General features: G+C 31.5%; 1 protein-coding gene across 1 annotated transcript in view; it reads left to right on the top strand.

Annotated features, from left to right (window-relative positions):
* Nucleotides 1-2012: 2012 nt before the first annotated feature.
* Smp_151920 (hypothetical protein) overlaps nt 2013-13078 on the top strand; it is a gene marked incomplete at both ends in the record, with an annotated part of 43719 nt that continues 32653 nt past the window's right edge. Inside the window, 5 exons of the mRNA XM_018789928.1 lie at nt 2013-2094; nt 3352-3405; nt 4421-4584; nt 7814-7990; nt 10826-10980. Coding sequence (XP_018655322.1) covers nt 2013-2094; nt 3352-3405; nt 4421-4584; nt 7814-7990; nt 10826-10980 — 632 coding nt within the window. The remainder of the gene's footprint in view (nt 2095-3351; nt 3406-4420; nt 4585-7813; nt 7991-10825; nt 10981-13078) is intronic.

Raw genomic sequence — 13078 nt, 5'->3', positions numbered from 1 at the left:
AACATCACATTGAAAAGTAAATTACTTTTTTCTTTGTAATATGAAGGGAATCATGCTGACCATTATATTTGAAGACTTTGGTTTCAATCTCCTATTTGAAATTGTTAATGAATATTGCTGAAAAGTTACAAATTACATCAAAACACACTTCAGTATTTCTTAGTTCCATCATTCATCATCATAGTCACGTTGTGAAAAAAGAGTTTACTTATATGTGGTTAGGAAATTTCAACAAAATCACTTCACTTCATTATGTAGTTGTTATCTACATATGACAAGTGAATTGAACACCTTTATATCATAACATAGCAAAGATTATTATCATTTATCTAATGTAAATCAAGTTCCCAAGTCGTTGATTATTAAATCAAATATTTTTTCATTCCAAATGTGTTTCTTTGTTAAGAAAAAATGTTCTCTTAGTTGATGTATTCATTCCATTAGAAAAATCCTTAGTCCATACGATAGGATTTCGTTGTTTCTATGGTGCTTTTTCAATACAATCTATTGTTTCAAAGTCGAATATTTAATGAAATACTGTTCTCTTGATGATGATAAATTTCGTTTTTAAAACAAACACTTTTTATCCGAAAGGGGATTCTATGGAGATTGAAGTAATTTAATAGTTGAATTTATGAGTCGATTAAAGTCAGACCACTATGGAAAATCTGGAAGCATTGGACGACCGTTATGTCTTAGTATATGACTCCTCAGCAGTGCGCATCCACGATCCCACTCACGGGATTCGAACCCAGGACCTTCGGTCTCGTGGTAATGTTATGTAAGATATTTTACTGACTTGTAAAACATCGCTTTATGCTAAATTTGTCTTACGTGAGAAGATTAATATACTAAACATGAATAATAATGAAATGTAACATGTCATAATAATTATAATATAAAATTTGTACTATCAGTAATAATCCATACTTATAACAATCCTGGTTTTAGGATAGTATAATATTCTGCCATAATTATGATTTTATTCGTTTAGAGACATAATTTAAAAGATACTGAAAACTGAAGAGAAACACATAGTTGTTTTTTCGTTGTTTGTACCTTTTTAGAAAGGCACACTTGAGGGCAACCATGGTATAAAACACAAATGGTTATAGACTAGTAGAGAGTTGATTTACATTTAGACTTGACTATGAATCTTTTGAAAACTGGTATTTCTATTCAGATTTGTTAACAGCTATGTTATGGGGATTAGAGTAAATGACTACACTATTTTTTTACATGTTTGTTAAAGATTTAGTCATTCATTAATGGTTAAGTTGTATCATAGCACATTAGGTGAATATCAGTCAAAATGTTAGAAAGTTAAAGGTGATCCAAACAAGAAGCGGATTTTTCTTTGTAGCTAAAAGAACCTATTCTTAAATTAATCATTTAACAGTGATCACCATTATGAATCATTGGTGAGTTACAACATTAAATATAGTTATGAACATCATTTTCTATAGTTGAGAAGAAATTAGTATTATTGTTAGCAAAAGTGGCAGTTGCATACTATGAAACAACTAATGGAAAATCGTAATATTTTGGATCGATTAGAAAATTGAATCGATGTCCATCGGAACCATAATTTAATCACCTCTAGATTGAAAATTTTGTAAGACAGGTTGTCTTGTTACCGTAGCAAGTTTCATTCCTCGAGTGTTAGACATCAAATTCGTTCAGATAAATGTCTACGTTAGCTATTACTATTTAGTCGGCTTTCAGTTATAATCAGTTCTTCTTTAAGCTTCGGTTAAAAGAGCAGTTTATTAATAAGGAGAAAAGAAACAGAATCATATGCATGAGGTGTTTTATTGGTAACATCCGAATTTCTTCATATAATAAACCTTATTATAGCCTTGATATGTATATATAATTAACTCATAGTATTCAGTAACAGATAAGTTTATTACGCAGAGTTATCATTTAGTTTTTCCTCGTTTCTTTTGTATGTGACCTAATTAACAAAACAACCAGTAATAAAGAAAAAATCAAGCGAAACTCCTTAAACAATGGGTACTGCATCAAGCGTTCATGGAGGTGGTCGTAAAACGAAACAAAAAGTTATGGACACACGTGAATTAAAAGCTTCAGGTAATACTATTTTTGACTTTATCAATGGTAATGCTTCTTGATTTTGTACAGAGCTTATTAAAATAGTTTTTTATAATCAATGCTGAGTATGGAGACGTTAAAACTAAAATTATATTTATAGAAATTTCACTAACTTAAACAAATCAGCTCCAACTCTTTTACCTTTTATAATAGTAGTTTTGATAGTTTGCCTGGAGAGATTCAAACCCGTTTGTCAAGCTGAAAGTTCGAACTATTTAATTTTAGACTCAGATCTTCGTAGACATAATTTCATTTTCAGTTCATGGATGGATTTTAACATTTATTCCTAGAGGTTTGTAAGCTGTTGTGAATGATGTGATAGACTTAGTTACATAATGTGTAATTTTAATCTTTATAGAGCCCAAATAAACTGTCTCCAGCATACGTTACATGATATTCTTGCCTTGTAAAATTTAGTCATTAAAATCTAGTTAAAGTCGCTACTTTTAATTTCACCAAACACATAAACTACTAATGACTGGGACCGGCAGTAGCCCCCGGAGGAGCTACAGGCGGAGTTATTAGAAAGATGTAACAGAATAGTAAACCTAGTTCAAGATGGTTAAGTATATCAAATCAAGATTTACTAAGATTATACATAGTTTAATCAAAATTATTATTTTCGATAATTTTCACAGTATTTTTTTCTCAAGTGGATTTAAATGGTCACAGAATGATACAAGATTTCATATTGATTAATCACTGAAACAGATATATGATACAGAATAAATTGATGATCTTACGAAGAGATTTAGGGCAGAATGAATAAAAAAGGGTAGATTTTATAGTAAGAAAATGTTCATAAGGAAGTATAGCATTCATAATAATGGAAATAATAATAAATTTATGAAATTCCTGTGATTAAACAACTGGACTTTTAAGTTTTTGCAATATAGTCGAAGTTGTTTCTACTGTAAATAAGTGAGTGGTTTATATAAATGGATATGTTTTCTGGAAGTTGTCTAGCCACTAAGTAATGATGATGAACAACTATTCATTATCTCATAACATTTCATATAGTCATTCCTACTCAACTTTTTCCTACTTAATTTCTAAGTGGTCAATCATTGAAAAACTGGAAATACTGGGGATAAGAAAATTTCTCATTGAATCATTCCACCTATTAAATTAAATCCTTTTAATGAATAATATTATAATATAAAGTTTATATATAATGTCTATTATGTTTATAAATAACAAAATTTGTTCTGATTTACTTTTGTTGTGTGTTTTCAGTTGAGAATATAAACGGAGAACATGAAAATCGTTTGGAAGCTGAACAAAATAAAGGTAGATTTTTACTATTAATAATCTAACATTATAAGCAAAGATGTAAAGTGGGTAGCAGTGGAATCCAGGACACGCGCTTTTGTCCTATTTGGGATTCGTCAACTGGATGTACCTGCATCTCAGAGTTGATGTTCACTCTAGAATTCGAACCCAGTATAGTTCGCTTCAAACGCCATCACGTTATCCACTCAGCTACTGAGTCCTGATAGCCACTTGCTTGTACAATGGAGTGAAGTTTAAATTCACTTGATATTGTTTTACTTAAATATTCCTATTAATGTTTAGCACTGCAATTGATCAGTCTCTTATTGACCATATGTACATACTGTACGTATTGCCTCGATATAGCCTTAATTTACAACAATTATAAACAAAGATGTATAATGGCTAGCACTGAAATGCATGACGCGCATTTCGTCTTATTTGGGACTCGTCAGCTGGATGTACCTACATCTTAGAGTTGATGCTTGTGAATTAAGGCAACATCGAGGCAATGCACATAGTATGCACACATGCCAGTACGAGACTGATCAATTGCAGTGCTAAACATCAATGGGAAGATTCAAGTAGACAATATCAAGTAGACTTATTCTAACATTCTTTTGGAATTTGATATTATAACATAACTGTACAAGTAGATTCTTCTTTAAAATTACTTATTATATGATATTCTCCAAGTATTGTAATCAACTAGCTTATGCTATATCTCATATCATTAACTAAATAAATACAAAATAAAAATGTGAATTCAAAGACAAAAGGACATTAAAATACGGTGCATTAACCGGTCAAACTACTTCCTTAGCATACATGTATAATATGTCGTAAAAGTAATTTTAAACAGATAATCACAAGTCGTTTGAAGAACATCATGCAAAGAAAGAGATTAGATAAGCTTTACTAGTTATATTGTGATAAGTGATACTAATGTAACATGATTTCTGAAATATGGATGTATTTAGTATTTGCAAGAGCTTTTTTCTGAATTTTGGTTTTCATTGTATATCTCTTTTAGTAACTAATAAAGCTGGAGGAACAATTCATTGTATAAGAGCAGATAATAAAGCAGCTATTGTTGTTCATGGATGTACAGAAGAATACCAAACTCTAGCTGATGAATTACCTGAAATCATTATGAAACAAATTGGACCTAATATGATAGCTCATCCTATGATATTAGTAAGCAATTTAAAAATGTATCAATGAACGATTTTACAGTTTAGTTTAAAAATTCATATTTTGATAAATAATAAATATTTTTATAACTTACTTACGCCTGTTGCTCCTCGTCGAGGAGCATAGGCCGCCCACCAGCATTCTCCATTCAACCCTGTCCTGGACAATCATTTCCAGTTCTTTCCAGTTGTTATTCATTCTTTTCATATCTGCTTCTATTTCCCGGCGTAATGTGATCTTTGGCCTTCCTCTTTTTCCTCTTTCCTTCCGGATTCCAAGTTAGGGATTGTCTCATGATGCAGTTTGGTGGTTTCCTTAATGTATGTCCTATCCACTTCCAATGTCTTTTCCTAGTTTCCTCCTCAACTGGAAGCTGGTTTATCCTCTCCCATAAAACGCTGTTGCTGATAGTATCCGGCCAATGGATGTTGAGTATTTTGCGTAGACAACTGTTTATAAATACTTGTACCTTCTTGACGATGGTTGTGGAAGTTCTCCACGTTTGAGCTCCGTACAGTAGGAATGTCTTTATAGCATCAGTTTATATGTTAAGCCCATATACTTTATTCTAGTTGCTGGCCAAGCTAATTCACTATACATTATGAGTCATATTTTGATCTTGTTAATTATTCGCTTATTAACATTGACTACTTTTTATATGAGCGTATGTGTATGCACATTTCGTACCTTATTCATCATGTGTCTGTCATTCATTTTTGTCTGACTATAAATGTTGATTAACGCTTGCTTAAAATGAGTTGGCTTCCCCGCCATCTCCAATACGCATTATTTTCGCTTCGCTCTTGAGTTGGCTTACCAGCCATCTCCAATACGTGTCATCCTTTTGGCCTACGTTATTTATCCATAAAAATGTAGTTGCCGCTTCCTTTTGCCTTCTGATATTATACACCGTTAAGATTGGTATTATAACGGTTATTGGGGTGAACTATTAACAAAACACGCCACTACTTCTTGACATTTGTATTGAAGATTGTGACTTTGATATTGGTTGACAGTTGTTTTAAGTTCCATATGTTCTTCAATCGTAGGAATGCGGTCCCTGTCTTGCCAATCCTCGAAATATTTGTATAAAATATAGAAAATATTGAATAAGTGATATTAATATACGATAAATGAACTATGAGACTATTAGTTACTCATGAGTGTTTATTAAATAGGTTGTAAAAAAAAGAAAAAAACAATGAGAATGATAATTAATAAGCAGAATTCAAATATACACAACGACTGAAATTTATGTGATCTTGAACAAATTAAGCGGATTAAGATGAACAGCATAAAAAACACACATAAATAAGCTTCCATTATTGTATTGAAATGACATCAATACAGTTTTTAATACCTTGTATGGAAATTGTCAAGAATGAATTCTTAAGTTTATCGAAGACATGACTGTTCATAAACTTAGCCCCCCCGTCCTTATGTGTACAGAAATAATTTGTTATAACTTTAAATCTTCCCTGTCAATCTTAAAGCCATTTTATGGATATGTGTAATGAGACAGTTTTTTGTTCTTTTCATACTATGTTAATTTTCTGTCTTTTATTAACAACTACCACTTCTTTTATCAGTTGAGATCATGAATCAATTGAAGCTACACCACCATGGAAAACCTGAAAGCACTGGACGACCGTTTCGTCCTATTGTGGGACTCCTCAGTAGTGCGCATCCACGATCTTGCCTCGCAAGATTCGAATCCAGGACCTATCAGTTTTGCGCGCGAGCGCTTAACCACCAGACTACTGCTGAGGAGTCCCATAATAGAACGAAACAGCCGTCCAGTGCTTCCAGGTTTTCATAGTGGTGTAGCTTCAAAAGATTAATGATCTCAACTATTAAAAAATACTATAATATCCACAAAACCCCTTCTGATAATTATCACTTTGTTTACTTGAAATTTAGTTTAATTAACCTTCATAAATTTTCATATAAAATACCTTCACAAGTTTATGTATGATTAGGTTGTTCGAAATGTCTAGAGCAAATAGATTGTAATTTTCAGATCAAATCCACCATTTTATTGTTCTCTCATGAAGCATAGCTGTTTGATATGGAAGCTTTGATACAGCCTCCGATTATCGTATAATATGATATCTAGTTGTGAATCAGTGAAATTACAAGAATGATAACTCCACTAATCTATGAATACAAGTTTCATCCAAAATCTGATAGTCACGGGGCATTTAAATCGGTGATTTTAAGCAAGAATGCCAAGCTAGCTTAGTTATAGACGGATTAAATTGATAAGTCTTAAATGAGACTGAACATGAATTCTAGTTTTCTTGTTAATTATTATCAAATGCGACGAAGGAGTTGTTTTTCCAAAGATTTAATTAACTTTATAAGTTAGAATACTAAATCATGAAATCAGTAACTGAGTTGAATGACTGGAAGGAACAGAAAAATTAATCAAAAATTCTGAGTCAAGATTTACAGCTCAGGTGAATGATTTTGATAATGTGGTCTACTTTGAGATTGATTATCTAACTAGAGAGCTTTCATTGTCGTTCTGGAAAATACTTCTACGTGAATTTGTAGGTACCAATACCAAGGTCCGACTTGACAGTTTTAAATAAATTGAGCATTGGGTAGAAAGTTAATGATGAATATTCCCAAATGGGGCTTGCTCTGTGATGAAGTTTGATGATTACCGCACTGTGTATCTTGTCCACTTCAAGCGACTTTCCCCAATTTCCTGCTGAGGTGTGGGCTGGTTTGTTCCCTGCCTCAATAGGTTGTTGCTGATGATACCTGGCCAAAGAATCTGAAGTTTCTTGTTTAGACAACTAATTATAAATACCCTTAGCTATATATAGTATTATATATAGAATACTCTATAAATAGAATGCTCAAACTTCAAATAGAGACGAATCTAATATTCACAGTCATTTTTTGTAATCATTCTTAACTTGATTTAGTGTCACTATAAAACAAAATTTAAACTTGCTAAAATCAACATTATTAGAAACTATATTCTGATTGATACACTTCATAAGTATTGTAGTGAACGATTGGCAATACATACTACTTATATCTGTTAACATGAGTACCACACACCACAATCTTAAGCTACAAAACTTATACTTTTCTAGCAAATCATTTAGTAATTTGAGCTTTTATACTTTGTAAGCATAATGCACACCAAAAAATCTAATACATTATTACCATTATGATTTTTTGTTTATTTATATAAATATTTATTTCAAATAAACAGGGTAAATATTGTCTTGTCAGAGATAGTGAAGGTGATGGTGATCATCTATTACGAGTACCAATTGATGAACACAAGAAAATTAAAATACAAAAATCTAAATTACAATTACCTCTTTATGGTTTATCTCAACCATCATATGAACAGATTAAAAAACAAATTAACGATTTACATCATAATGTAAGTGAATAAATTTAAATAAAATCTGTATACGTATACGTATATTGTTATGTCGATCGCTTGAGTGCGCTGTTTATATGTGAACGTAATAATTCCCACCAATTAGAGAAGAGTGAATTATCGATCAGAGCAATGATATACCAAAAACCGTACCCACAGTCTTGAGCACTTATCAGTCCTGATTTCTGTCTAGTTCAGCCAGTTAAGTCCAGAACACAAATAACAGCCTCTGTGGTATGAATCATTGTATTTCAAAAATACTGAGTTTTTATACCAAACAGACTGACCACATCGTACCATAAAATAGAAAATAACATTTGTACAAGATTTAGTCAAATGTAACTGTGAATAGGGGGAACAGTAATTAATGGACTAGGGATAACTCAAGAATGACAAATCGTATAATAATAGTCTATAGGCCAAAATAAAGCTTATAATAAGAGGGACACGAATGTGAATAGTTTAGTTCCTTAACAATTATACAATAGGAAATATACATATTACATTGGTCCATAGATAGTCCTCAGAGTTACCATTCATAAATCTCCAGGGGATATATATATATATATATATATATATATATATATATGTAAAATAGTGGAAAGAAACTATTTAGTGAATCAGTTTGTGTATGTTCAGTTATTCTTAAACATGGTCATATTTTATGTAATTATGATTACATACTTATTTGGATTAGTTAATTAATGTTAAATCTTAAACCGTTGACAAGTAACAGTCAAATAATTACACAATGAAATTATTACATTTTGTAGGAAAGAAGTTCCTTATTATGTACTGTTTGATAGTTTTGCATTCTAAAAATTATTAGTTTGATATTCTAATTATACAGTTATGTAAACAATAAATTGAAATAATAGGAACTTATTTCCGACCGGCTACTTATTTTAGTAGTTGAGTTCATCAGTCAATTAAAGTTAGACCACCATGGAAAACCTGGAAGCACTGGATGACTGTCAAAAAAAGGATTCTAACTTTTCCATGGTGGTCCAGCTTTAATCGACTTATGAACTTAACTATTAAATTACTAAAATCTTCACAAAACCCCTTTCTGGCAATAATCATCATGTACTCACAGGTGACTGGCTTCAAGAGGTATTTCCTGGAGTTCTAGTTAGAAGCCATGACCAATGGAGTTCAACCAGGTCTGTTGTGAGATAGTAACTCACTGAAGACAATGGTGGACGGTGGCGCAACTTTGTAGATTAGTTGAAGTTAGACATTAATACCGTTGGATGCCGGATCAGTGTTCTAGAGGTTATGCACTTGGGCGAGACACTGAAGGTCCTGGGTTCTAGTTCCGCGAGTGGGATCGTAGATGTGCACTCCTGAGGAGTCCCGTATCTAGGAAGAAACGGTCGTTCACGGCTCCAGGTTTTCATTGGTGGTCTAGTTTCAATTGACTAATGAACTCAACTATCAAATTACTACAATCTTCACAAAAACCCCTTTCTGATAATATTTATTTTAGCTTCTGTTATCTTAAATTCCATATTAAGGAAAGTGGAATTTTACTTCTTCAGTTGATCAGATATATAAATACAACAACAGAATCGGTACATTGAATGTCAATGGCAAGGTAAAATAACTTACCACTTAGAATATTAATTATGAAATGATAATTATCTTAGTAGAAAACGAAATGGTTAATGTTAATATTAATAGAAAACTTATGAACTATATTCAAATTAAACCAAAATTAAGTGGTTTCATTAAAAATATCAATCTTCTCAAAATTTTCAATAAAACCTGTTGGGATTCATTGAATAGCATGAAATTTAGTTTCAAGTATCCATGTCTATTGTCCTTAATCATTAATCATCTAAGTTAAATACGCTAATACATGGATTAACTTATACTAGTATTTAAATTACAACTTGACTGATGGAACTCAATTAGGATTGTAGATGACTAGATAATCATAAACTTATGTTAAGTCATTCTCAGAAATAACTTTTTTGATATTACTGTAAGCTTTATTTGTAATATGATAAAGAAATTCTGATATGAACAATGGTTAAAAAAGTTGCATATCATCAATTATTACTACTGTCACAATAATGTAGTAATATATAGGAAAAAGGTAAAGAATCTATTAAAAATAAATTATAAAGTTAATGAAATAAAAATTAAAAATTAGTTGACGCCTAAACAGTTTAATTGATTATCTTTCTGAAAACGACAAATATTTAGTCTTTTTTACATTCTCGCTAGATTTAATTATTATCAGAATGGGGATTATAGTAATTTTAATAGTTGAATCAACGAGTCGATGTTAGTTAGACCATCATTGAAAACTTGGAAGCACTGAACGGTCATCTTTTCCTAGTATGGGACTCCTCAGCAGCAAGCATCTACGATCCTGCACACAGGACTCAAACCCAAGATCTTTGGTCTCGCGCGCGGTCGCCTGACATCTTGATAATTGAGCCTGTATCTGATGGTGTTAATGTCTAACTTCAATCGATCCATGGTCTTGTGCAACCCTTTATCTATTGTTGAAGTGGATAACTGTCTCTACCGGACACTGATCAGACTCCACTGGATCGATTGAAGTTAGACATTTACACCGTTGGATGTCGGACAGGTGGTCTAGAGGTTAGGAGTTCTGGCGCGAGACCGAAGGTTCTGGGTTTTAATCCTGATACAGCAAAAAACGTTCCAAGTCAAAATGTTCCAGTCAATTACCTCTAAATCATCTAATATCAAAGTGAATATAATTGTGCCGAATAGATTATTTTTAATGAAAGCAAATTGTTGAACAGTTTTTAATTTCTCGTTTAATTTACATTTCTCTTCTTTCCCCTTTTTTTAAAGAAATGTTTAGTTATTAATGTACGAAGTGATCCATGCCTTTTTACATTTGACTCAGATGACTGGCTTCCATATGCTGTAAGGGAGTTTGATTCAATTCAAAATATCATGGAAAATCAACATCAGTCAGGAATAGATTTACAAGATATGGAAGTAAAGTGTCGAGAAGATGTATGTCCACATTAGGCTCATTTTTTCTGTTGTTATCTAATGTAAATTATTGTAAGACATTTACTTAAGGAGAACGTTGTTTTAACTATTAATAGTTGAATCGTTATTATATACTATTTGAAAAGCAGCTGATTTGTTATTACTATCATAGTCCATTTTGATGTGATGGATTTTTAGAATGAAACTTTTTTTCGGCCCTATAAAATGATTTTTTGATTACCATTTGATTTATAGCACTAAACGTTTTAAAATCTACTTTGTTCAGTAATCCATTAAAATTTAGGTTACAAAATGATCGCTGAACTGTTAAAGCAATGTCAGTATTGAAAGTTAACCGATATTCTATAGGCCTAATTAAAACGGATTCTCAGTGGTTAATAAAGTATCTAAATTAAATCAGAACTTGATGAAGTTCTCTAAATTATTTCGGGTTGATAACTGCGAAAACACCACAAAAATGTTAGTTAGTAATAAACGAGAACACAAGTGGAGATAATCAAATGTATTTCAAAACAACATTACAGAATACCTTAGTAAACTCTCAGAACCATACAGTAAATACTGTCAATCATTGTCAATCAATCGTCTCAGACTTTATCGTTCCTGCATTTCCATACTAACTGCTTTCTGTTCTCGTTATTCCCCTCCCGCCGATCTTCTTGAGCTTCTACTACCAGACATTCTATTCCTGACTGTCGTTATACACTACTTATGTCGGTATTACTAGCATACACCACAAGTACATGGCTTTTGATGATGATAATAGTAATAAAAGTCACAATAGACGCTAATAGATATATTTTTAGGTCTCCAAAGTGTTTACTATTTGTAACAGCCATAATGTTCATACTTCTGCAAAAGTTGAAAAAAACTTATTGAACAATAAGTATGCGATTAAGTAGGTATCATTACATTTAAATGATTACTGATTCTATGGAAGACAGAATGTTTTTTTGTTTATGTTCAACGATGGTTATAACAAGTATCCAGACTACGTTCATATTCTTTATCATAATTAACATTTCAAGTTATGGATCTATTTTAATTAATGGAAAGAATATGTATGTATGTGTGTATCATTACCAAGTTTTGATTTGATAATTTTGAATAAATTGAGCATTGGGTAGATTGTTATAAATAAAAATGATATATTTAGCAATATCCCAATGAGTAGAAAAATTAGATTTTCTGACGTTTTGTGACTCAGCGTAAGCCACTTCTTCAGAGAGAAAATAACCAAATATTCTCTGAAGAAGAAGTGGCTTACGCTGAGTCACAAAACGTCAAAGAATCTAATTTTTCAACTCATTGGGATATTACAAATATATTTATTTATAATATGTATGTATGTTAGCTTAAATTACACCTTTGATTTCAATTAACATTAGTTTATAAACGTTTAACTTCAATAATCAACTGATTATTATATACAAAGTTTCTTCTATCATATTTCAACAATAAGGTCAATTCATCTTACTATTAAGGCTTTAAATTATATTTGAAATTTCTTCATTTATTATTTATCTACTTATATACTACTTAAATTTAAATAATATCTTGTGTTTAAATGTTTATTTTCCTGAATTATACTTCTTCATATTATTTTTATTATATTTAATTAGGTAATTTCAATAGTTAAAGCTAAAAGAGAAAGTGTATTTTATTTTTATGATGATATAACATTTTTTGAAAATCAACCAATTGCACATGTAGCCACAGCACCTGATTATTTATTAGTTGGAGAAGAAGTTTACAATGGAGCAATTGTTGGTAAACATGGTATACGGTAAGTTAAAGTGATTTTTTTAATTCTATCTTATTTAATTTTCCTTGTTGAGATCATGAATCTAGTGATATTAGATCATCAATGAAAATCTGGAAGTACTGGATGGCCATTTCATTCTCCTCAGCAGTGCTATGGAATGACTAAATATTTAACATATAAGAGGGCTTTTTGTGGAGATTTTAATCATTTTATAGTTGAAATCACGAGTCACTTGAAGCTAGACTACCATGGAAAACCCGGAAGCAATCGACGGGCCTTTAATTCCAATTTGCGGGGCCTTTCGCTTGCAGCACGCCCGT

This window comes from Schistosoma mansoni, chromosome W (assembly GCF_000237925.1).
Source record: "Schistosoma mansoni strain Puerto Rico chromosome W, complete genome".
In the NCBI taxonomy this organism is placed as follows: domain Eukaryota; kingdom Metazoa; phylum Platyhelminthes; class Trematoda; order Strigeidida; family Schistosomatidae; genus Schistosoma; species Schistosoma mansoni.
This window is presented reverse-complemented; position numbering and strand designations above follow the sequence as displayed.